Here is a 25771-nt window from a genome sequence, read left to right as displayed (position 1 = left end):
GTAAACCAGCTAGCAGTGCATTGCAATAAGTGCTCAAGTGCTCAAGAAAGCACATAAGATAATTAGTGACTCCACACATGTCCTTCATGTGTGTTTTGACTTGCTGCCATCAGGAAAGCGCTTTAGACAGCCTGCCTGTAAAACAAACAGAAGGAAGTTTGGTTTTGTTCCACAGGCCATTCGACTGGTGAATGGCCACAGTACAAGGAATGGTCAGTTCACTAATATGCACCTTTCGACACCTTGATTTTAACATTTTTGACGAAAGTGCACTTTTTTTGTACTGACCGAATTTATTTATTAGACTTGACATATCAATAATATAAGGATCCTGTTCTAACAGTGTAATTTCTCTTGTGCTTTAATAGTGCTGTTGTGTCCTTGGGCAAGACACTTAACCTACTTGCCTCGTATGAATGTATATGCATGTGAATGAATGTTGGTGGTGGTCGGAGGGGCCGTAGGCGTTGATTACTCGCCACGCTTCCGTGAGTCTGCCTCAGGGCAGCTCTGGCTGCAATTGTAGCTTACCACCACCGGTATGACTGTGTATGAACGAATAATGGACTCTGTGAAGCGCTCTGGGTCAGTGAAGAGCGCTATATAAATCCAAGTCATTATTATTATTATTATTATTATTAGTGTCATGTATGTCTCTTGTCCCCTGTTTTTCCTTGGATGTATAAGTGTAGCTGTTTGCCATATTCATGCCTTAAATTGCCCCTTGCAGGATTAATAAGCTCCTTGAGAGCTCACTGAGCTCACTGAGTTTAAAGTGTGCTATATAAATGAAATCTATTATTCATAAAGTTTTTTAATTGAATTGAATTGTAGTCGAGGCGAGACATGATTGGCTTGGGTGGCTTCTTTTTTCAGGAAGGGGTAGAATCCGACATCTAAAATGAGGTAGGCCTGTTCATAAAATCCTGCCAGACCTGTGGTGTAAAAGCCTTGACCTAATTGATCTCCACATCTCCACTTGTGTTTCTTTCTCTCTGAAAGTCTTCTTTTTGCCTTTGATCTTAATGAGCCTTGTTAACTACCATGGCAACTAAAGCCAATAGGACAGCAGAGTGATAATACAGAGCTGACCCATGTGGTATTGGGGTCTAAATGAGGTTTTGGATTTGGAGGACACCATGAATCAAACTGGAAAAAAAAAATCATTTTGAAATAATCTAAATAATTACCCACTATAATCTCATTGCAGATGAGATGCTGCAGATTCATATTTATTTCTTATTACATCATGCATAGTTAGTGCTGGTTTGTGGCTTTGGGAGAGAGTTGTTCATGTTCACAAACATTAATTGGACTAGAGTCACTAGACTACAGAAATGTATTAACAAACAAACACAAACAAACAAACAAACAAACAAACAAACAAACAAACAAACAAAAAAAACTATAAATATAAATATTAGTGCTGTCAACCGATTAAAATATTTAATCGCGATTAATCGCATGAGTGTCCATAGTTAACTCGTGATTAATCGCAAATTAATCGATTTTTTTTTAATCTACCTTAAACGGATCTTTTTCAAGTTCCAAGTTTTAATACTCTTATCAACATGAGAGTCAACAAATGCTTGCTTTATGCAGCCATTTAACACAAAAGGATGACCCTCTTGCATTGCAAATTTGCATTAAATTCAAAACAGAGTGATGCACAAAATAACTTAAAAGAAAATAATAATTTAAAACAATGAATAAAGTGTGCATGAAATAATAGGGGAAAGAAAACGTTAGGAACTTGTTACATTCACCCACACAAGGGCTGAGTAATCACACACCCCCCCTCTCTCTCTCACACACACACTCTCCTGCAGCTCTCTTTCTCTCTTTCCCCTTCCTCATCTCTCTCACCCCCCTCTCTCTCTCTATATATCTCACACACACACACACACACACACACACACACACACACACACACACACACACACACACACACACACACACACACACACACACACACACACACACACACACACACACACACACACACACACTTAACAAACATAGTATCAATGAGAGCATCAATAATACACCTGAGTGAAGTCTAGCAAAAAAAAAAAAAAAAGTATCCAAATAAAAAATTTCTTAAAAGTTAATCGTGAGTTAAAAGAAATTTGTGGCGTTAATAGAATCGGGCGATAACGCGTTAATACCGCGTTAACTTTGACAGCTTTAATAAATACACAAAAGTTACTGATGGTGGAAACGCCCAAAAACGAGGTGTGACCTTACCAGCACTCTCCAACTGAAGTACTGGAATAGTAAGGTTTCAATCGGCTCAGCTAGCCGGGGTGTGTTCTGATTATTGAGACTGTACCAAAGAGTTGTATTAACCTCTTGAGCCCTAGCCCTATTTTCTGAAAATCTGCCTAAAAATACATACCTAAGTAAATGGAAGATTGCTCCACTTCTACAAGGTCCATTTGCATGTTCTTGGTATCTAGGGACATTTATGGATCTCAGGGAATGTATTCCCAGTGTCAGAAATATTGTGTCTGTTACTCTGGCTTGAGTAAATCAAAATGTTCCTTTTTAAATATTTTACAGTGAATAACGTAAGGTTATGAATATAACCAAGTTCTATGAATACTGGTGACGCTCAGCGTCATCTGCATTAACCTCACTTCGTGCACATGCACTGAATAAAAATCCACAATGTACCTTTACATACCAACATTCGTCTGGCCACACCCCTATCCGCTACCTTCATAAGCAGGTGTGTGGTCACCTACTCGCCTCCGTCCCAATCTTTCACCACAAGGCGAGATCAAGGGCCGCAGTGGCGTCCCGACTCTGAGCGTCACCAGTATTCATAGAACTTGGTTATATTCATAACCTTACGTTCTATATCATACTGGCTGCCGCTGAGCGGGAGCCTGAAGCTCGACAAATGTACCCCGCTGAGGCCCCCCACAACCATCAGACCGGAGAGGACCGAGCCCCCCGACCCTCCCTAATGGAGGATACCCCCCCTATTGGAGGACGGGAGGGAGACGGATCCGACCGTGCGAAGCGAAACTCGAGCAACTCAACGCACAGGGTGAGCAGACCGTGGCTTGACCCCACGACTACGCACACGCACAACCCGCATGCCACCAGGGAACGAACGGAAGGAACAAACCTTGTTACCGCCCCCAAAATCACGTGGTCAAGAGCAAACTCAACCCCGTGGCAAGGCCGTAGCAGCGGAGCGCGAAGGAAGACCCAGACCCACTGAAGTGACTGGATCCCCCGGAAAAAGGGGGCCCGGAGAGGTCAATGACGCCACAGCATCAAGACCTCACCAGGTGGTCACTTAGTGACACCGCCCCCCACATCGCCAGCGTATTCGGACAGGGCCCCTCCAAGAGCGGGCCCTTCCCCCCACTAGTACGCCGCCTGGCACACTGACCCTGGCAAACTCAGGCAGTCAGCATGGCCGTAACTTGAAGCACTCCAAAAGGCTACACTACAGCGGAAGCAGGCAGCGCACCGGGGAGACGACCCCAGAGGGGGTCGATCCCTCAAACCAGGCAGCAGGCGTTTGACCCGAGCCTGGAGCACTGCGGACGAGACAGGTGCCAAAGGGGTCAACTGAAAACAGCACCCCAGCGGAAGGGGCGTATGCTGGCATTGTTGCGCACCATGACAAAGCCTCCACCAAAAAACCCCGACCCAGAGGGGCCGAGGCAGAGAAAACGTGCAGGGGCACACTCAACCGGGTAACCCGGGAGTTGACTCTGCTCCAACACACCAGGGAATCAACCACCCTCTTGGTACCACATGCGGTGGTTGTTCCTATAACCCCTCAAGAAAAAACTCCAAAACACACCTGCGGGTATACACTGGCTACACCGCAGTACAAGTGTTTCAGTTTTCAAAAAAGGGTTATTCCAGGCCTACGGGTCGACGAAACACAACTTCGGACTGGGCCCGGCGGCTCGGGAAGCACACAGGGCTACCAGAGGAGGTCCATAAGACCACCCCAACAGCCCCCTCTTCGCCATGCGTGAGAGAGGAGCGAAAAGAATGGAGAACCAGCCCCTTCATGATAGCGCAGGGTACAACATGTACCCAACAAAGGGTCTCCATAACGCCCAACCCTGTGACACCCGGGCCGACCCGGCAGTTTTTCCCCCGAAAGCACAAGTCCCTCAGGGTACCAGAACAGCAGATCTGCGTCCCCGGCGGACAACGGGTTAACTGACCTGGACCAGCATGACCAGAACCAGTCCCGTGCCCTAACCACGCCAACATCCCCACTCCAAGAGAGGGGGTAGGTACGTGTGTCGATCTAAAACATGAAAAGAGGGCGCCACCCAGACGGTCCCATTCGTACCACGCTCAGTGGCCCACCCCAAGGGCGTGAGACCCCTCTACCTATGTTTTGATCTATTCCGTTAACATCCCCCAGATATGAACGAGAATCCGTCGAGACCTAGTAACAGGCGCTCGGAAGAGAAAACCTCCATCCCAGTTGCCCTATAAAAACGCTGTTTTAATAACGAGCAACCAAGGCGTACCAGCCTCATGCGTGATTCTTATCAGAAACACCCTGAGCCAGCACTATGTACACGTCGAGACCCAAACACATCAATGGATAGTCTAACCAGACACCAGACATTGGTCCTTCAAGTTGCCTGGGAGAACGACAAGGAGTTGTCGTGCTTCATATTCTTCCCTCTTTTTATTAAAAAGAAAGAAACACCGACTGACATGAATCCCACATGACGCGGCCGAGGGTAAAAATTGTTTACATTCTTACATCCCGCCACCCTCACCACAGAGAGGAGACGGGAATCCTCAGAGAGACTTCCCACGTGAGCCACAGATTGAAAAGTCACGGTAACATTGAGCCATGTGACCAACAGACTCAAGTCAAGTCAGTTTTATTTATATAGCACATTTCCAGGCAGCGGCAGCTGACACCAAAGTGCTTCACAAGCAAGTTGATAAAAACAAAATAGTGTGATGCAAGGTATAAGATAAAAAATAAAAAAAAACATAGCAAAGCAATGAAAGCAACAAAACCAAAACAATATGGTGCAAGATATAGGATTAAAAACATAATAAAGCAATGAAAGCAATAAAAACTGGTAGGACACAGTAAAACAAAGAGGATAGAAGTTACACGTATATCGAGCGTAGCAGAACAGTAAGTTCCTACGCTCTGCCCCGACAACTTGACAATGACAGACCCTACATACGGGTCTGAAAAAACTCACGGAAGCCGTCGTCCAATAGAAACGTGCCTAGTGACGTTTTCTATGACGGGGGAAACCCATGACTCAACCGCCTGTGATAGGTGCGGAGTCAGGGAAACCCTCCCCCCCCCCCCGTGCCAAGCTGCCTAACAGCTTGGCCGGACCGAATGAAAAGAGAGTCCAAAAAAAAACCGACCAATCGGAAGAGGGAAGGAGGGGTTTATCCGGTACCCCCTCGCAAGCCCAACCCTTGAATACGACAACAACAATAGCCATATGATAACTTAAGTAGCCAGTATGCTAATGAACAGCGCAAAGCTAACTCAATGCACGCTAGCCACAGACAAGTCTGTGAACAGGGTTTATAACAAGGCCAAAGTTATGTATGTGTGAACCCGACACCCGTGTTTATGTTGCAAGACACAGAAAATCTGATAGAGAGAGAAAGCGGCCTGAGCCGCGGTACCTTTACACACACGAGCATTACTGCAGACCAACACAACAGTGTTGCGGCTCAATATCACTGTTTAAGCAACAGAGCACACAACTAACCTCTACCTTTATGTGAAGACCTAACCTTCAGGTCGAGGCAGAAAAAACCTTTTTCAACCGAGTGTAAGCTGCAGGCCTTGCTTAAGCTCTAACATGAATGTAGCGACCAACAAGACTTAAAGTCTAGCCCTTCTATCAAACCCACACTAACGAAAGGTTCACACATCGTATCCCCATCATATGTTAGTGAATAAACACACAGTTTGTAACAAAAAATATAGTCCCTTTTATTTCTCTTAATCAAAATCATATGTTTGGGCCGGGAAGGGAACATGGGGGACCACAGAGGGAAAAAAGTCATTTTCAACTACGCCTGCCACGAGCCGCTCGGGACTTGCCACCCCGGGGAGCCCCGGAGGGATGTTAAAGGATAGGAGGCTGGTCACGACGATCCCTACCGTCACCTCCGAGCGTAGATGGGCCGGCTGCAGTGGCGGAGGTGCCCTCTTTCCTCCTGGCCTTCTTTGCCGAAGGTCCAGCAGTGGCGGTGGTAGCAGCGGCGGCTACGGCGGCGGAACCCCGACGACGAGCCTTCCGTCTGACTCCACCGGCGACATCGGGCGGGGGGAAATGAGGCTGGAGCACGGAACGCTCCTCCTGCATCTCCTTGCAGGTTGAGGTCATCAACTGCAGTGCTGACCCGAAAAGTCCAGCATCGGAGAGGGGTGCCGTCAGAAGTGGAGTCCTCTTCCTTTCCGGCACACGCGCCTGCTCCAGCCAAAGGTGGCACTGGACTAGAGTGGCCAGGGCGCGTACTTTCCCAGCGGCGATGGCCTGCGGCTGGATCAGATGCAGGATGGCTCCTGCCGACTGGGCGAGCTGATCATGTTGCAAATCGGTCAGCTCCGTACCGCCCGCCAGTATCCCGGACATGAATCTCGCCAGCTGCGCGATCTTAAAAGTGGCAGCCAGAGATTGAGTCGCGGAGATAAATTACTGGTCACTCCAGTAAGCCAACCGCCTCGCCGATTTCCCTTGGGGAACCGGCTTCCGTAACGGCTCCCACACCACCTCAGGACAAAGGAGAGCTGCCATCGGCCTATCAAGCCGAGGCACCCCCTCCTTCATGCCGTCTACCAAACCCACCACCCTCGTGACTCGCACGTAGGCGGGGGTGAGGCCCATGATGTGGGAGACCACCTGTCCCTGACGGACGTAGGCCTCCATCGAGGGGAAAAATGGACAGACAACGGCCATCTCTCTCACAGGACGGCATTGCCATAGATGACCTATGAGATCATCAGGAACAGGAACAGGCAGTGGCTGCGGCAGCGGCACGCCGTTTGCGACTGCCGCCGCCGCCATGAGCTCGGGGAACAAAGCACGCAGTTCCCCCTGCATACTTTCCCCCACCGAGCTTGTGTCCCTCACATGCAGCAGACTACTGGTTACAGAGCCACATTCTGATGTGGCTGATAGCAGGGCATCCCGCCGCCGAGTCGGAGGTTCTAACCCAACATCCACGTACGAGGAACCCCAAGGAGACCTATCACACCGCCCTCCAGTGTTACCTGGACGGGCGGCGGACATGTCTCCACCGGGGCATCAAAGAAAGAACCTGTCCGCTTCTACCATGTAGTCCTCTGTTTCCATTGGCCATGGAGAATCAGACGCATCCTCATCCGGCTCCAGCAACTCACCAAAACCAGGCTGTTCGCGTCTACAAGCCACCATCTTACGACGGGAGTGAGCCGACGCAAAAAGTTTGCATCTCAAATCCTCCGCCACCAGAGGAGCCGGCCGCCCAACAGCGGACGACTCCGGCGGCAAAGGAACCAGAGCCGGAACCAGGCCATCGCACAGGAGACGGCGCTGGTGCACCAGCTCCTTGGAGAGGCAAACTACCTATCGGACGCCTACCGGGCGCGGCTGCCGACCACGAAAGAGGCCTCAACCCCGCTCCAAGATGCACGACAGAGGAGGCAATGGAGAACCGCTGGTGAAGGGTAACGTTGCTAGCGCGACCCTCCGAGGTAAACATTATGACTTAGCTTTTTTCTTTTTAAAGTTTATGAGAGAAAGAAAAAAGCAAGAAAGAATCTAAACACGTAACTCAACTTTCTTCAGCTAAAACAACCTTGTCAAGTGATGTATACCAGCGGTTCTCAACAGGGGTTCCCCGGCACACAGGGGTTCCGCGGAGAGCTGCCAGGGGTTCCGCGAGATGCCTGGCAATGTTCTTTAAAAATATAGAATGACAACAGTCTTATTTTGAAAATCCTATAGCGGGTCTCATTTCTGCCCACGCGCAGTTCCAGCTAAATAACTAGGCTCCGAAAGCTAGCAACATTTAGGTCATTATGATACTCTTATTTTGAAACTCCGTGGTGTCGTGACTCATATCCGCTCTACAGCACACAGCCAATAAGGATGCATCTCAACACAGCAGGCTGAGCAGTGAGCTTAGCGTCTCTCAGCTCAGCAGTAGTAGCGTACTCTGGATCTGGAACGCGGACATTGAAACACAGCAAGGATAGTGTTTTTGCGACCCAAAACAAATCCCTGCTGTTTTATTCCGCAACGGGTCAAATGCATATAACATGCTTTGCAATCCTTGCCATTCCTTTGTGGCCACGTTGTGTTTAAGACCGGAATTAATGTCCCTTTAGCATAAGCTAACAACAAGCCCTGTTCAGAGCGACAGAGAACAGCAGGGTGGGGACTTGGAAGGAGGACTGGGAAGGAGCGGGGGGGGGGCATTCTCCCTCTATGTGTGTGCGTTTGAAAATATATGATGAAGTCAGACTACTATATTATATTGATAGTAAATGTACTGAGGGTGGACAGACAGATTATGTTGATATTTAAACATAAAAAATACAATACATAATAAATGTATCCATGATCATCATGCAACATAAAACAATTGCAGGAACGGTTTGGGAGAGGAAGGTGTTTTAGGTTGCGTGTTCCAAAAAATGTACTTAAAGTTTAAAGCTCAATATATCAAAACGTGGCACTTTATAGTGAACAGGCACTTTATAGTGAATCCAAATTATTTTTTGGATTACAGAAAATTATCCCTAAAGTGCTATCTGATGCAGCTGCACTGTTTTCCATGAAAATACCATATTTGGATAAGTTTGACCATTTCTAAAAATCTGAAAATCATTAAGTCACTCTGGATAAAAAAAGACTTTACAGACAACATTGAGACAAAGCTTCCTGACACATCTCCATCCAAACTCTTGGAAGAACTCATTGAAATCTCATCTGATACCACCTGGAGAGCTAGTTTCAGAGTGTGGTGCTGAGTACCAAGTATCTCATGATGCTGCAGTTAAGGTGTTGATACCATTCAGCCCCACATATCTGTGTGAAGCTGGCTTTTCATCCATGACAGCTCTGAAAACAAAATATAGGGCCAAGTTGAGCCTTGATGATGACATGCGTGTTGCCTTGTCAAAGATCTCCCCACGTATTGACCGTATTATTAGCCAGCAGCAGCGGACCTCGCATTGAGCTAGAAATGTCCACTGAGTGAACGAGTGCTTATTTTCTGTATTTATTTATATTTTTTGAGAAATGGTAACTTGGTGATCCTTTTCTGTATTTAAAAAAAATACATGATTTTCTGTTTTTGAGAAATTGTCAAACTTATCCAAATATGCTATTTTTATGGAGAACAGTGCAGCTGCAACAGATAGCACTTTAGTGATCCTTTTCTGTATTAAAAAAAAAATACATGATTTTCAGTTTTTTCTTAAATAAACATTATTTTGAAAGCAAGCACTTTTGTCATCAGATTCAGACAACTTTATTGATCCCGCGTGGGGCAATTCATATTTGCAGATTCACCAACAAGCAACAAAGACAAACAAACAACAAAACATCTCAACGACAGCACGGCAAATAAAGAATCATTGTATCATCATTGTAGCAAAAAAGACAGGACCGAAAAAGTCTTTATCGTATGTAGGGGTGCCCTGGAATATTTTATTGAACACAGGGGTGCCTTGGCAGCAGAAAGGTTGAGAACCCCTGATGTATACAACAGGCACTTCCTTGTGGTGAAAGTGAAGAAGGAGGCGAGTAGGTGACCACACACCTGCTTATGAAGGTAGCGGATAGGGGTGTGGCCAGACGAATGTTGGTATGTAAAGGTACATTGTGGATTTTTATTCAGTGCATGTGCACGAAGTGAGGTTAGTGCAGATGACGCTGAGCGGCAGCCAGTATGATATATAACACCATGCTAACATTTACCAGACATTCAGCACCTTCTTGAGATCACGTGTAAAAGACATCTAAGCAAATAAATAAAGGGAAGATGATTAACAAGAAGAAACCAATAACAAGAAGCAGCATGTGGAGAGTTCGGGTTTAGTTACTGATGACCATATCCAGTCCAAAGCCTCCTTTCCCCCCAAAATAATAGCGTTGTTAGTCAACGACAAATTCATGTTCCTGAGCTCAGGGTTTTCATGACCACATGGCGAGATGTTCGCTCTCTGTCTGTGGTGCTCTCAGGTGGTCAGGGAGAGTATTCCACAGACTGGGAGAGGATGAGCAGAACCCATGGTACTACAGTAGAGAGCAGAGTTGCACAGTCAACAAAGTTCGTCTAACCGGGTGTCTTGGAGGTTGAGGTTTGAGTAGTAGAACAGTGTGGTCATGAAAAATACAGAGCTTGTGAACAAACAATTCCTTATGGACTAAAAAACGTTTCTATTTTGTGGGGAAATAGGCTCTGGACTGGACGTGATGAGTTTTAAAAAAAAAATGTACCCTCTCTTTCTCCGATTTTTCTCTGTTTTCTCCCCATCCCAATTTTAGTCGTTGTGCCAATTCCCCCCCTCCCCTACCTGTTTGTTGTGCGCATGTTCTCCTACTGGTCGGTACAAGGGAATCCTGAAGTATCCGCACGCTTCCTCCGACACATGCAGCGACAGCCAGTGACTCTCTTCTCACCTGGCAGCGAGGGCTCTCATTGGTGAAGTGTAACGCGTGGGAGGTCACGCTGCCTTCATCAAGTCCTGCCTCCGCTGAGCAAGCGCCCAGACCTGACCTGTAGGCGTCTGTCCACAACGCCAGATCCCCACCCACGGCTTCCCTCCACCTAACTCAGCCAAACGAGTTAGTATAGCGATCAGCCCAAGCCAAGGCAATGCTGACTCTCCGGGAGTCGAGACCGCAGCCTCTTGCATTGGTGACGAGCACAATCTCCGCTACGCCACCTGACCGCTCGGACGTGATGAGTTTTTAAAGAAACTTGGCATGCATGAAGTGCCTCCAGCCAGGTCTTACAGTTATATTTTGTATAGCTTTGCGCTCTGCTCTATTGGAACTGTCCCTTTAATCATATGCTATCATGAAAACGTTCAACCACATGCACGCTCCTCACCTGCCTGGCCACGCCCACATCCGCTCACACATAAGCGTGGCCATGGTTATACTACCAGCTCCTTCCCTACTTTCACCACGTGAAGTCCGTGTATAGCACCTCTTCAAGTTCAGTGCTAAAGTAGTTAGTTTAGTTATAGGAGCTGTGTTGGCATTGTCTTTTGTTTTTCCCTCTCTCACTAATTTACGGGAGAAAGAAAGGATAATGTCGTCACGAGGATTATTCTGACCTCCACCGGCGCTTCACATTCGGGCTTCCTCTGGGCGTAGTGGGACTTGCCTGCTCCACGTTTGTGGCAGGCAGGTGAGCCTCAGCGGCGACCGGAGGAGAGTGCGTCGCTGGGCAGTTCCCCCGCCAGCGTTGCTCTCCGGCTGTGCAGCTGGATACTATCGCCGCGAGAGGCTGTCGGCTGGCCGACGGTCTCTCTGGGTGGGTGGTGTCTTGCGACGCGGGCTCTCCGCTTCTGCTCGATCACGTCAATTGGCGGTGAGTGGTGGGGGGCGGACGGTCTAAACAGATGTGTCAGTTGTGCGGGGTCGGCTGCTCAGGCATACGGCCCCGCAGAACAGCCGGCTCCAGGCGAGGATTCCTCCGTTACCTCTTCATCATGTCCGAGATACAGTAACTGGCTGTTAGCCTGTAGCTAACCATTAGCCGGTAGCTAAACCGTTGGCCTATCGCTGGCCGTTAGCCTGTAGCCTGGCCGTTAGCTTGTAGCTAGCCGTTAGCCAGTAACGTCCTATGGACAATTGGGATTGTATGGAGAGGACGGGGAGTTCTTGTTTGACGCCCCACGAAGACAGAGGCTTTGTCTTCCTGGGAGCCCCGATTCCGAGTCTGGGTTCAAGTCCCCGCCTCTGAGGAGGGATGCCCACTGCCATCCGCACTGGACGTTGGCCCCCGCCTATCAAAAATATAGTGGGCTGGCCTCCCGGCGCGAGGGATGCGAGCTTGCATGTTTTTATTCCCGAGCTTAAGGCGGCAGCGGCCCGCATAAACGGGGCTTCGCTGCTGATGCCACTGTATCTCTGGCAACACTGTCCTGTGAGGGAGGCGGGCGTTGTCTGCCTTTTTTTCTTTGGGCTAAAGAAGAGGCAGTCGGCTATCTGGAGTGACCAGGCCTGCATCGCTATTCCCCTCCTTTACGCAGCTTCAGTTGCTGGCCGTTAGCCGGTAGCTAACAGTGGGCCTGTAAGGGCTAGCCATTAGCTTGATTGGTAACCGTCAGCCTGGAGTTAGCCGTTAGCTTGTTGCTAACCATTAGCGATAGCCGTGGGGAGGTAGCGGGCCCTGGACATTCTGATTCTGCATCATCTCTGGCAGAGGATGTCGTCAGCCTCCACCAAGGCCGGCCGCAGGATGTGGGCGAAACGCCGGAGCAGGACTCCAGCCGTCGCCATTACTGGCCCCGCCAGCAAGAGGCCTCGTCAACGAGGTGGACCAGCCATTGTTGCGGCCAACCGTCTTGCGCCCGGGGGTCAGGTAGGACACGTTAGCGCTTATGCCCCACTCTCCCCCCCCCCCCAAATTTTTTTTTGGTTGATGACACAAAGGGTCCCTCCTAGGGGGGAATGTTTTTGTTTAACAAAACGTGTGTTTACTTCACTGTATTTTGGGGGATACGACGTGTGCTGTATAAACCCACAGCTACAAATGCTGGGGGCGCCTTCTTGCTTGGGAGTTTGTGCAGATTTCTCTGAAATATGCTTGGTTGCTGTTGTGTATAACTTGCAATGCCTGTGTCTAGCACTTAGCCAGGGGCTTATGTCCTTTCTCTCTACCTAAGCCAGTGTTTTTTCTTACATGAAAAGAGTGAACTTGACGGCTTCATTGTATGATGAGGGTTGTGTGTGTTTCATGAAATACGTTTTTAGGTTAAAACGTAGCATTTGAGTCCGCAACTGGTGTGCTATTGTTAGCTTACAGAGTTGTACATAGCATGTGAACCAAGGACTTTTTTGAGTCCCTCTCTTCAGTCTGTTATTTTTTCTTTGCTTAAGGGTAAAGGTAAAAAAATAGCAGGTGGCAAGTTTTTTCGCACATAAGCCAGAGTCGTGGATGAAATCCGTTTTTTACACAAACAAGGTTATCGGCTGAGGTTGGCGTGCATGATGTAAAGCTTTTACTCTACAGGTAAGTATGTGCTTTCATGTAGCACGCTATGCAACTGGTGTCACGGCTCTGCTTTTTTATGGCGTCGTATCAGGGGTGAGGTGTTGAGGGGGGTGGACAGATAAACCTCCCCCCGGATATAGTTATATCCTTTAGAAAACTGATTGGCCGAGAGGTTGTGCCTTTCTACCTATCAGTCTCCCTGATACGAGGGTGTTCTGTCTCGCGTCACAGGGAGGGGGGGGGGGGGGGATTTCCCTGTCTCCCACACCAGATTAGGATAGGTGGGACACGGGATTCCCCCGGCCATTTGAAGACGTCACAGGTGCGTTTTCTTATTGGCCAAGAGACATGTCCGTGAGTTACAGGGCCTGTGCTACAGACCGCTGTCATTGTAAAGGATAGGTGATGCAATGCAGTCGAGACTATTGGTTCTTCTGCTCTGCTCCCTACCAGTAGTGTATATTGGGCCGTTTTGAGTTTTCAGAGCCTCCTCAGAGTTTCAGAGCCTCCTCAGAGAGTTTCAGAATCTCCTCCTCAGGGAGTTTCAGAGCCTCCTCAGAGAGTTTCAGAGCCTCCTCCTCCGAGAGTTTCAGAGCCTCCTCCTCAGAGAGTTTCAGAGCCTCCTCCTCAGGGAGTTTCAGAGCCTCCTCAGAGAGTATCAGAGCCTCCTCCTCAGAGTTTCAGAGCCTCCCTCTCAGTTAGAGAGCCTCCTCAGAGGAGTCTTCTCCTCAGAGAGTCTTAGTCTACTTAGTCCAATTGTTACATGAACCTTTTTCAATTGTTTTACTCACGTTGAGGTCTCTCTGGGAAAACCGCTGTCTTCCCCTCTTACATAAAGAGCAGAATTGACGCGGTTGTTATTCCCAGGCTCGTCATATAAGAGCCCGTGTCTGTGTCTCTAGTACCGGCTTCCTGCTGCTCGTCCCAGACAGCGAGGGGAAACATTGTGGGGCTCTTTCTTGTTAGAAATTCGCCGTCACTGTTCTCGGGTTCTTTACGAGCATACGCGCTGTTTCATAAATCAGCGTTTGGTCTTACGAGGCCGATCAGGGCTGGCCCAGGGTGTTTTTCAATGATTGAATTCGCTTTTTGGGACCGGCACGCCTTGGTTGCCCAACATCATAAAAACTGCGTTTTTTATGCGGTCGGCTGGGAAGGAGATTTTTGTCTCTACCGAGCGCCAGTGCACTAGGTTAGACTCGAGGACTCGCGTACATCTCCGGGGGGAGATGATGGAGTAGATCAAACATTGGCAGGGGGGTTTCACGCCTGTTAGGTGGGCCACCGGGAGCGGTGCGTTCGCATACTGACCGTCTTGGTGGCGCCCTCTGTGATGTTTTGGATCGACACGCGTACCTACCCCCCTCTTAGGACTGGGGGCGGTGGCATGACAAGGGCATGGGACTTGTCCTGGTCGCGCCGGACAGGATCAGTTTAACCCGTTGTCCGCCGGGGCGCAGACAAGTTCTGGTACCCCGAAGGACCCTGAGCTTTTCCGGGGGGAAATGCCTGGGCGGGCCGGACGTCACAGGGGTTGATGTCATGAATGTGTGTGTCATATAGATGCCACTACGAGTTGCCCTTAACAGTGGTGTGCATTGGTCCATACTATGTTGTACCTTTTTGCACAATGTTAGGTGGGTTGGTCCTTCTCCATTCATTTCACCCCTCCCTCCCTGCTAAACCGGGGATGGGAGGGGGCTGTCGGGGAGGCTGCTTCTGTCAACTCCTCTATGCATCCCTGTGTAGGTCCCGGTCCTCCAGGCCCAGGTCGGGCCTTGCCCTCGTTGACCTGTTGGCCTGGGTTAACCCTTTGTAAACCTGAAACGCCTTGAACTGCATTGTATAGCCTGTGTATACACGCAGTTATGTTTCTTAATGGGTTAAGGGAGCAACCATTTTCTGTTAATAAACATAGGGGGGTGGTTGTCTCCCCGGTGTGTTGGTAGCAGAGTCGACTCTCTGGTTGAGCCTGGGTCTGACCCCGGCTGCCCGAGAGTATGCCCCTGCATGTTTCGTGACGTCTGCCAATTGTGTCAAACTCTTTCTCTGAACCTCGACCCTGCGGGATTAATAAATTGGCAGGGTCAGGGTTCGTGGGGGAATCTGTTCGCTGGCGGAGTTGGCTAACTCCGACTCTGCGAGGTTCGTGGCCCCATGAGATTGTGACATGGTGCACAACATACCGAACACCCTTTCCGCCGGGATACTGTTCTTACAGTAAGCCCCTTAGGCGCCTGTCTAGTCCGCAGTGCTCCGGGCGCAGGTCGAGTTCTGCTCTTAAGACCTGTCGACCTGGATTGAGGGATCAACCTCCTTGGAGGGTTGTCTCCCCGGTGCGCCAGCTGGCCCCACAACATTGTGGGGGGGAAGCCTCCTTGGAGCACTTCGGAGCGGCGTGCCAGGGGGAGAAGGGCCTTCACCTATTTTAGGCCCTGTCCGATACGCTGGCGATGTGGGGGGTGGTGTCACCAGTGACCGTCTGGTGGGGTCTCGATGCCGCGGCCTCGTTGACCTCGCCAGGCCCCTCTTTCAGGGGGTCCTGGCCCCCGGGATGTGTCCTGGGGCTGGGGTCTCTTCCGCGGCCCGCTGCTACGGCCTTGCCGCGGGGTTGGGGCTTTTTGACCCCGACCCCGCGATGTTGGGGGCTGTGACGTTTTTTTTTTGTTTCACGTCCGTTTTCTGGTGGCGGGCAGGATGCGCGTCCGAGTAGTCGCGGGCCCTTCTATACGATGGTAAGTCCCACGGTCTGCTCACCCTGTGCGTTTGAGGTACTGTTCCCCCTTCACACAGTTCAGGTCCAGTCTCCCTCCCGCCCCTCACTAGGGGGGGGCGAGGGGGTCTGGGTCCTCCCCGGTATTCTGATGGTTGTAGGGGACCTCAGCAGGTACATCTGTCGGGCTTTCCGCTCTGCTCCACTCTTGTCTTCCAATAGAGCAGAGCGCAAAAAGCTATACGAAATATAACGAAGTTTATCCTATAACCCTAGTTATATGTAATCTATATGCATGCTCCTTCCTCCCTGCTTAAAAAGCTGGATTCTGCGTACCATACTGCCATACGTTTTGTAACAGGTGCAGGCTCTCGCACCCACCACTGCACTTTGTATCAGTCATTAGGATGGTCCTCTCTGTACCAAAGAAGACAATCACACATGTTGATTTTTATCCTTAAGTCATTGCTAGGTAAGCTGCCCTTATATATCTCCAGACTTCTGTCCTTTTATACTTGCTTTTTTAATACCAGACGAGCAGCAAATGGGATGCTGTTAAATGTTCCTTTGATGCAGTCAGAGCTTGGTAAAGCTGCATTCTCCCACTATGCTCCCTTTTTATGGAATACGCTGCAAGTGAAACTTTGTCTACAGGCACTTCCTACTGTGAATGCTTTTAAAGGTATGCTACGATTAGCCCTTTATGAAACATGTAACTGTTTTACCTGATGCTATTGTTGATGTGATTATGCTCCTTGCCACTGCACAAATGACCCTCTGTATTTATATTTGAATTGTATGTTTTTTGTTTAATGCCCTGTTTTATGTTGAAACTTGTTGTGTGTTGTGTTGGTCAGGACTCCCTGGAAGAAGAGATCTTGTATCTCAATGGGACATTCCTGGATAAATAAAGGATAAATAAAAATAAAAATATGAGTATAGCGAGCGCTCTGCTCTGACTCACTGAGGACCCCACGTGTCTTCCGTTTCGGGGGTGAAAGACTGGGGAAGGAGCTGGTAGTATGGCCATGGCCCCGCTTATGTGTGAGCGGATGTGGGCGTGGCCAGGCAGGTGAGCGTGCATGTGGTTGAAAGTTTTCATGATAGCATATGATTAAAGGGACAGTTCCAATAGAGCAGAGCGCTCGCTATACTCATATAACTAGGGTTATAGGATAACCTTCGTTATCATTAGGGGTTTCCGATCATCATATCCGCGACTCTATATACAGTCCTGCTGTAGCGCAGAGTCGTGGAGTTTAAATCTTTCTTCCAGGCTAGTATTGGCTAAATGAAAATGAGAGCTGGAACAAATAATCCCCCGGACCCATACAGTATGCATCACACTTCTTTGAAAAGCAGTACTGATCTACTACCAGTGCTAAAGTCACACAACCTCGCTCTGACTTAAGAGGCACTGCGTTTAAGATGCTTGAGAAAACACAGGCCCTGGCAGTCGTTTCACAATTCTGCTACCTCATTTAATTGCTATTTATTTTCTGTATTACGTGTATGAAGACACCCCAGAGGAATGGTTTGTTGCTCCCCAAATGTCAGGACGGGATAAAAAAATAAAAGTAATTATTTCTTTTTGTAAGTATTATAATTTTTTTGTTCCATCTCTTTCTAAACTGTTCCTCCTAAAACTCCCCTGAGGAGAAAGTGAAAAAAGTTGGAAGACTTATGTGAGACAAATGAGCTTTCGTGGAAACTATTAATTAAATGAGAATTTATCTGGAAAGCTTTTGATTCGTCTTTATTCTTAATACGCTTTCTCTCCTTTCTATTATTAAAAGTCTGCGACGGTGAACTCTGAGTGAACTTTCTGAACTTTCTGCTTCTCTAAGCTCACGATGGCAACACTCTCCCGGAGTTACCGTGCAGAATATTATGTGTTTTTCACTCTATTGCACAAGCGGCCCCGGGCCAAGGGTTCAGTGGTGAGGGCAAGCGGAGCACAAAATGTTACGACACAAGTCCCCGACAACCGCTCTGAATCTTACGTTCAGCATGATGGGCAGGAGGGTAAGTGAAACATTTAGATACATTTGTGGAAAATCGAGAGAGAACGGAGAGAGAATCTGAGATGTGGGGCAGTTATATAACAAGGTTTCTCTCACTGGAAACCGCTGTTCTCGTTTGTGGACGTGAGAGTTAAATGATAGATAATGAACAGATTTGCTCATTTGACATCAAAGACAAAAAACGGTCTGTTTGTGATCTGGTTATCCTGAGCTGAGCAGGACTAATTAGAAGAAGAATCTTTAACGAGACGCACATTTGACAAAGTGAGATACAATGAACACGGTGGATTCATAATTCTGAGGCTTCAAGATCTTCTTCAAAACTCAGCTTCTCACGTCGGGAGAGAACAGAGAGAAGAATCAAACCAGCTCTATTCGATAGGACCAACGTGGGACTGTGGGGATATTTTGTCAGAGCACAATTTGAGACGTGGGAGAAAATGGCTTAAAGGTGCACTATACACTTTGAGGAAATAAATTTGTTTACATTTGCAGATTCAGATTCAGAGTTTTTACATTTGCAGAGGCTGCAATTAGTTTACCAAATGTATAATTCATACACACTAGCTCCGCTATTAATGTTGTGTTGCTGTCAGCTCCGGAGCTATTTGCCATTCTACACCTGCTCCACAGCAGAGCGGGAAAGGTGTCTGTCCATCATTTCACAACAAAGCAATGGACAGTCACTCTGGGGACAGAATACAATGTCAGAAGCTCACTGAGCCAAAGAAAACTAAAATACCCTTTGAACCGCCAAACAGTAGGTGACAATTATCAGTCCTTTGGGGGGTATGTTTGTCACTTCGAGAAATGTAGGCTACTGGCCTTTTATCAATTGAACATCATAGCCTACGTGGATTGAAATTCATTCTGTGATTTTTCACGAGTCGACACACCAGAAAACTATCAATATCAATTGAATGCCTCTTACTTCAATGCCCTACATGGGGGTGAACATGCGAGTCGGACATGCGAGAATTGATCCTCCTGATTCTTGAGCGAGGATGCTGCTCAAGCACAACACACAACCCAGGTGGTGGAGTTGTTACATACATAGAGGCAGGAGAGCTGTGCCCCTTAAGAGCGGCTGGGATGAAAGAACACCATCTCCCGCTATCTAATGAAAGAGACATAGAGTGCATGGAAAGCACAGCTTGGATATGTGTTATTGGCAGGTGTGCCTGGATAGAGGTTTTGTTTTTTGGGGGGGGGGGGGGGGGGGGGGGGGGGCTGGTTGATGGGAGGGTGGTTGGGAGGGTGGTTTTGTGTGTCTGGGAGGTGATATGGGTAGGGGGGGGGTTATAGAACTTAACAGGCTTCTGTTTATTCACGGTTGCAAAATAAATTAGCATTGTTTTGATTCTTTAGGACCTAGGATCTTAAGGTCCCCTGCTGCTGACCTTCAACCTCCCCCTTCAACCTCCCCCCCCCCGGAAGAAGAGGGCTTGGATTTCCGAGGGTTGGTGTGAAGTCAAGCGTGAAGTGTGAAGAGGCCACTGACTTGTGATGTCGTAGACCACCACGGCCACAGTGGAGTCCCGTATGTAGCTGGGGATGAGGCTCCTGAAGCGCTCCTGTCCCGCCGTGTCCCAGAGCTGCAGCCTCACCTGGGGTTCAGAGAGACAGGGCTGAGGACACTCAGGTTATTCAGTTACCACAGAGAGCCTGGAGACAGCTGGCTCTCTCTCAGAACGCGCGCACACACACACACACACACACACACACACACACACACAAACACACACACACACACACACACACACACACACACACACACACACACACACACACAGACACACACACACACACACACACAGACACACACACACACACACACACACACACACACACACACACACACACACACACACACACACACACACACACACACACACACACACACACACACACACACACACACACACACACCTTTTATCCACCCACATGAATATACATGAGGAATACAGATGCATGCACTGACAGAAGTATGTGCACAGCACACGTACAAGCACATTCATTCCCATGCTAACACTTTCAAGGTCATGCTGCTTTATGTGAGATATCCCAAGGACATTAACAGACATGCAGACATATTTGATTGTATACATTTACATTTGATACATCAGGGAAATGACACCCAGCTCACCGATACAGTTACAGGGTAGGAAGGTGATGTGGAGGTAACTGAATGCATGCAACTAATTTAATATGGGGGTAAAAAAAACATTTCCCATGTGTCCAATGGTTTCTATCTGATATGAGGAGCTAGTGCATTGTTGATATTTGAAAGGTGCTTGAGAGTGTGGGGCTGGGCAATATGAAAGAAAGAATACATGTACAGAAGGACTTCTTCCGATATTGATATTGTTTATATCACGATATCTCCTTAGGTATATGAAATCACACGTTTTTGCTGTTAATATACAACTGCATGGTAATGCGAAGTCAATACAGTCTCAAATGAAAACTATACATTTTCATTTTGACAAATTCTCAAATATTTCATAAAACAGTCAGAAATCTGACTAAATATTTGTATCACGATTCACAACATAAAAAGAAAATCAATGATACAATAATACGGATAGATGATTATCAATAAATATCTACAGTATACCTATTGTCCAGCCCTACTTGACAGCATTCTATAATGAACCTTGTTGTTATGACACTGTGTAGGTCAGATAAGTATTTCTTACCGTTCGGTCTTCCAAGTACATGGTTTTCGACAGGAAGTCAATTCCAATTGTGGCCTAGAATTAGAAAAGAGGATATACAGATTAAAGGCCCAATCTGTACAAATCGGTTGCCCCCGCCCACAACCAAAAGTTAAAATAGAAGTGGAGACAAGTTTTTGTTGTTGATTGATTGAGCTCTTGATACAAGGACTAGGACATACATTGTATTTATGTTATGATGGATTAAGAAAGTTATTTTCCACCAACAAATCAAATCAGAATGTACAGAGTACAAAATTAATTACATTTATGTGGTAAAAAAAAAAAGATTGAGGCTTTGAAATCGCTGATATAGATGAACTGGATATTTCAAACCTTTATTTAAACTCAAAAGGAAACTGAGGTTTCCCTAATTTACAGTCACGTTGATACTGTAAATATAAAAACATAACAATAAGACAACAAGACAAGGGTAGACAAAAGCAAGGATAACAAATAAATTAAAACATGTACAATTTAGGGCGGCCGGGTGGCATAGTGGGCAAGGCGCTTGCCACCAACGCAGGATATACTGGTATCGGCGTTGCTTCCGGCTTGGCCGGCCGTCGTACTAACACAATTGGCAGTGTTAGAGGGTGGGAAAGTCGGTGGGTGGGTCCTGGTCGCTTGAATACTTTACCCAAGGCAGTTGTCCTTCCGCGTTCGGTTTGCGCGCCCTGATTGGCCTCTCAGCGCCCAATCGCGTTAGCCCTACTATCGCCGTGCATCAGCTTTCAGTTCCACAGCCCAATATTAACGTAACGCGCTATTCATATCAATTATGTTGACATTGTTTTCCTCTTATTGCTCCTTCCTAGCAGCAGCACGGCGATCGAAAGGAGCCTTGAAGTTGTACAATCACAGCTTTATTGTAAACAATTCCAAATGTTTTACATCCGTAGTACTTTACCATCTCCATGGTCAACTAACTGCGAGCATCTGCAGCGACGTGATTCTCTTCACAGTAATATTAAATTTCTCCCGATACTCTGCTAGCTCTGTGTAGGCTAACGCGATTGGGCGCTGAGAGGCCAATCAGGGCGCGCAAACCGAACGCGGAAGGACAACTGCCTTGGGTAAAGTATTCACGTGTCCTGGTCGTTCTAAACAGCGACTCCTACAGTTCGGTCGGGGCGCCTGCTCAGCGAGGAAAGGATCACGTTACACCCTCTCAGTGAGAGTCCGCGCTGCCAGGTGAAAAGAAGCGGTTGATTGGCTACACATGTGTCGGAGGAAGCATGTGATAGCCTCCACTCTCCCAGACCGACTGTAGGGGGTAGGTGCGCAGCGACCAGGAAGGGGATTGGGAATTGGCATAACAACTAACATTGGGATGGGAGAAAAACGGAGGAAAAGGGAGGGGGGAAAAGATCACAAAAAAAACTAAAAAAAACATGTACAACTTTATTGACAAAAGTTGGAGATCAAGGTCTTAAACTCTGCAACAGAGGAATCTCAAGCTTTAAGGACTGTTGGAGATCATTCCATGAGTTAGGGGGCATCATTGTGAAATGCAGATTTACCCTGTTCTGAGCAAACTCAGGGGACCTAGCATTTCGTTTTTTTTAGATTATATATTCGATTACATTTATATTATTAGATTATATATTGTAACTATATGTATTGTAGGGCAAAATAACTTACATACCCTCATCTCGCACCTTGTTGCCCATATGCGCATGTCCAGAGTTAATTATATTATATTGCTATTTACATTTTTACTTCTCCACTGTACTATAATTCTGTGACCTGTAGCTACCTGTATGTCTTCTACTACCTGTACCTCCCCTCCCCCCTCCCCCATGCTGCTATGATACCGAATTTCCCCAAGGGGATCAATAAAGGAATATCTTATCTTTTTTTTTATTTTTTATTATTATCTTTTTCCTCCTTCTTTTTCCGTTTTTCTCCCATCCCAATGTTAGTCGTTATGCCAATTCCCAATCCCCTTCCTGGTCGTTGCGGACTCTACCCCCTACCGTCGGTCCGGGAGGGCCGAGACTATCACATGCTTCCTCCGATACATGTGTACCCAGTCCACCGCTTCTTTTCACCTGGCAGCGTGGACTTTCACTGGGAGAGTGTAACGTGTGGAAGGTCACACTACCTCTCCTAGATCCTTCCCTTGCTGTGCAGGCGCCCCGACCGAACTGTAGGAGTCGCTGTTTACAACGACCAGGACCCACCCTCGCCACGTTTTTTTCCCCCACCCTCTAACACTGCCAATTGTGTTAGTATGGAAGGTTGGCCAACCCGGAAGCACCACAGCTGGATTCGATCCCACTGTCTCTGTGGTGGTAGACAGACACTTAGTCCGCTGCACTACCCGACCACCCAGGAATATCTTATCTTATCTTAATTTATCCTCTCCCTGAGTCTGATCAACCAGCACTCAATGTAAAAGTCAAACGTGTTGCTGTAATGAGAAGATCATTTTAAAAGAAAGATCAACCTAGAGCACTGGAGGTATTTGCCTCATTTTAGCTAATAGCAGAGCCGATTTCAATTGAAAACATACAGTTTAGTGTTCTTCAAGGTCTGATTTGGGACCTAATTGCGGGTGGCAGCAATGTTAATATGGGTCCCCAAATCTTTCTGGAGAAAGCAGTAATGCTACTAGCTACTGTATGTTCCCAAAGCCTTTGTAAGCCCCCTGGCAAGCAGGCTATAAGCTGAATAAAACACTGCAAGCTAGTCGTCTTAATTAAATTTAGTTAGATCACCCGACACAGTGCATTTTAGCCTGCAAAATCAGTTATGAGCTGAGTCCCCTAAGAAGAAGTTAAAAAAAACCACTGACCTCGAGTAATATTACTGAGATGACAAATGTTAAACCTGAGTTTTTTTCATTTGGATTAGAATTGCAGTTCGGTAGGCTCTTTCTGGCCCCTGGGTTAAATATAGAATCCCACACAGAGAGCTAAACACGAACAGATTAGATCCGGAGGAATTATTCATAACCCCTTTAATTATTAAGCAGCACACATCATCATTAAAGAACACAGACCATGGCTTCCTGGCCCTGCTCGACCAACATTCTTAAAAAAAGAAATTAGTTTAAAATGACATCTTTCATTTGTTTTTTTTGCACACAAGTGTATAGAAGGTGTGATGTATGTATATACATAAAGATACCAAATTCATTAACCGTACTGACCTGAATAATGAGGCAATTGAAACTGTATGGGTTGACATTTTGTTCGAAAGGGCTAAATCTGTACTAGTCGGCGCAATCTACAGACCGCCAGAACAGAGTGGCTTTTATGATACACTTGGGCTGCGTCCCAATTCTCCCCTTGGCCCTACGGCTTGGCCCTACGGCTTGGCCCTACCCCTCGTCTTGGAGTGCCCTTGATGGGAGTCACCCTTCAGAGCGGAGCCACAAGGGGTGAATTGCACTACGAAATGGGACAGCACTAAGCACTCAGTTGCCGACAGCGTAATGACGCAACACACCCACACGCTGACTGTTGGATATTAACAATTGTAGAAAATACATTTTAATAAATTAATTTACCCCCCCCCCAATACAGTACCCACACTAGTGTTCTGGCATTTTGTCAACCGTGCGTTGAAACAGGGCCAAGAAGCTATCTGTCAGACAAAGCTTTCCAAAAGCTCAAACAGTGAACTCCAAGCCCCACGTGGTTGAACAAAAAATTCAAAGAAACAGACTAAGAAATGACATAAACACCATGATCAAAACCGCAAAAATTTCATCAATGACAAAACTGAGGAAAACAAAAACAAACCATGTGAACTTTGGAAATTACTCAAGAATCAACTAGGCTGCAGTAAAAAACTTAAAACCAGATTCTCAAACATAAACATAAAGACGGACAACACGCTCATCACAGACAAGCTGGATGTAGCCAATTACTTAAACATCTTCTTCACAAACATAGCCACAACACTGGTAAACAAACTACCCTCCCACTCAGGGCATTATGGGGTAGAACACATAGTAGCATACATTTACATTTAGTCATTTAGCTGACACTTTTATCCAAAGCGACTTACAAGTTCTGTACGACAAGCCATCAGGAAGGGCACAACTCTATCAGCTGAGCAACAATGTTCATCAAAGTGTTGAGTGCTACAGTGTAGGTTAGTTAGGGTTAGATATTTTTTTTCTTTTTTTAAAATTCAGATAATGGTTGAAGAAGTGCGTCTTTAGTCGACGGCGAAAGATTGGACGTGTTTCGGCTGTCCTAACTGGGGTGGGTAGTTCATTCCACCATTGTGGGGCAAGGACTGAGAATAGGCGACTTCTCTTTGATGACCCTCCCGGAGCTTGGATAGGAGTAGGTCTGGGGCGGCCAGAAGATGCAGAGCGTAGGGGTCTTGAGGGTGTGTAGTTAGAGACCATTGACCGGAGGTAGGCGGGAGCGGTTCCCTTTGCCGCACGGTATGCTAGGTCGAGGGCCTTGAAGCGGATTCGTGCAGCAATGGGGAGCCAGTGCAGGTCCCTAAGAAGTGGGGTGACATGGGCCGACTTCGGTAGGTTTGAGATCAGGCGGGCCGCTGCGTTCTGAATGAGTTGAAGAGGCTTAGTGGCAGTGGCCGGGAGGCCAGCGAGCAGTGCGTTGCAGTAGTCGAGGCGGGAGATGACTGTTGATTGGACGAGGAGTTGGGTGGCTTCTTTTGTCAGGAAGGGGCGGATCCTTCTGACGTTGCTCAGGAGGAATCGGCAGGTTCTGGTTGTCGCTGCGATGTGAGCAGAGAAGTTCAAATGGTCGTCGAGGACAACACCAAGGTTCTTGGCGGTCGGGGACGCGGTCACAGCTGCATTCTCGACTGATGGAAAGGTCGGTCAGGGGGGAGGATTTGGCCGGCAGGTGGAGCAATTCTGTTTTGCTTAGGTTCAGTTTGAGGTGGTTGGTCGTCATCCAGGCGGAGATGTCGGACAGACAGGCCGAGATCCGCTCAGAGAAGTGGATATCTGAGGGAGGGAAGGAGAGGAAGAGTTGAGTATCGTCGCCATAACAATGGTAGGAGACGTGATAATGTTACCCAGTGATTTAGTGTAGAGGGAGAAGAGAAGGGGTCCTAAAACCGAGCCCTGGGGGACACCCGTCCGCAGGGGGCGGGTGGCCGATAGGGTCCCT

The 25771-nt window shown here is 47.6% G+C and overlaps 1 protein-coding gene across 1 annotated transcript in view; it reads right to left on the bottom strand.

Annotated features, from left to right (window-relative positions):
- rab6ba (RAB6B, member RAS oncogene family a) overlaps nt 1–25771 on the bottom strand; it is a gene marked incomplete at both ends in the record, with an annotated part of 276963 nt that overhangs the window by 94234 nt on the left and 156958 nt on the right. Inside the window, 2 exon segments of the mRNA XM_084307347.1 lie at nt 19448–19553; nt 20646–20699. Of these exon segments, the coding sequence (XP_084163473.1) occupies nt 19448–19553; nt 20646–20699 (160 nt within the window).

This window comes from Notolepis coatsorum (genome assembly GCF_963971535.1).
Source record: "Notolepis coatsorum genome assembly, chromosome: 2".
NCBI classification, from domain to species: Eukaryota; Metazoa; Chordata; class Actinopteri; order Aulopiformes; family Paralepididae; genus Notolepis; species Notolepis coatsorum.
Note: the sequence above shows the minus strand (reverse complement) of the source record. Positions and strands in the feature narration are given on the sequence as shown.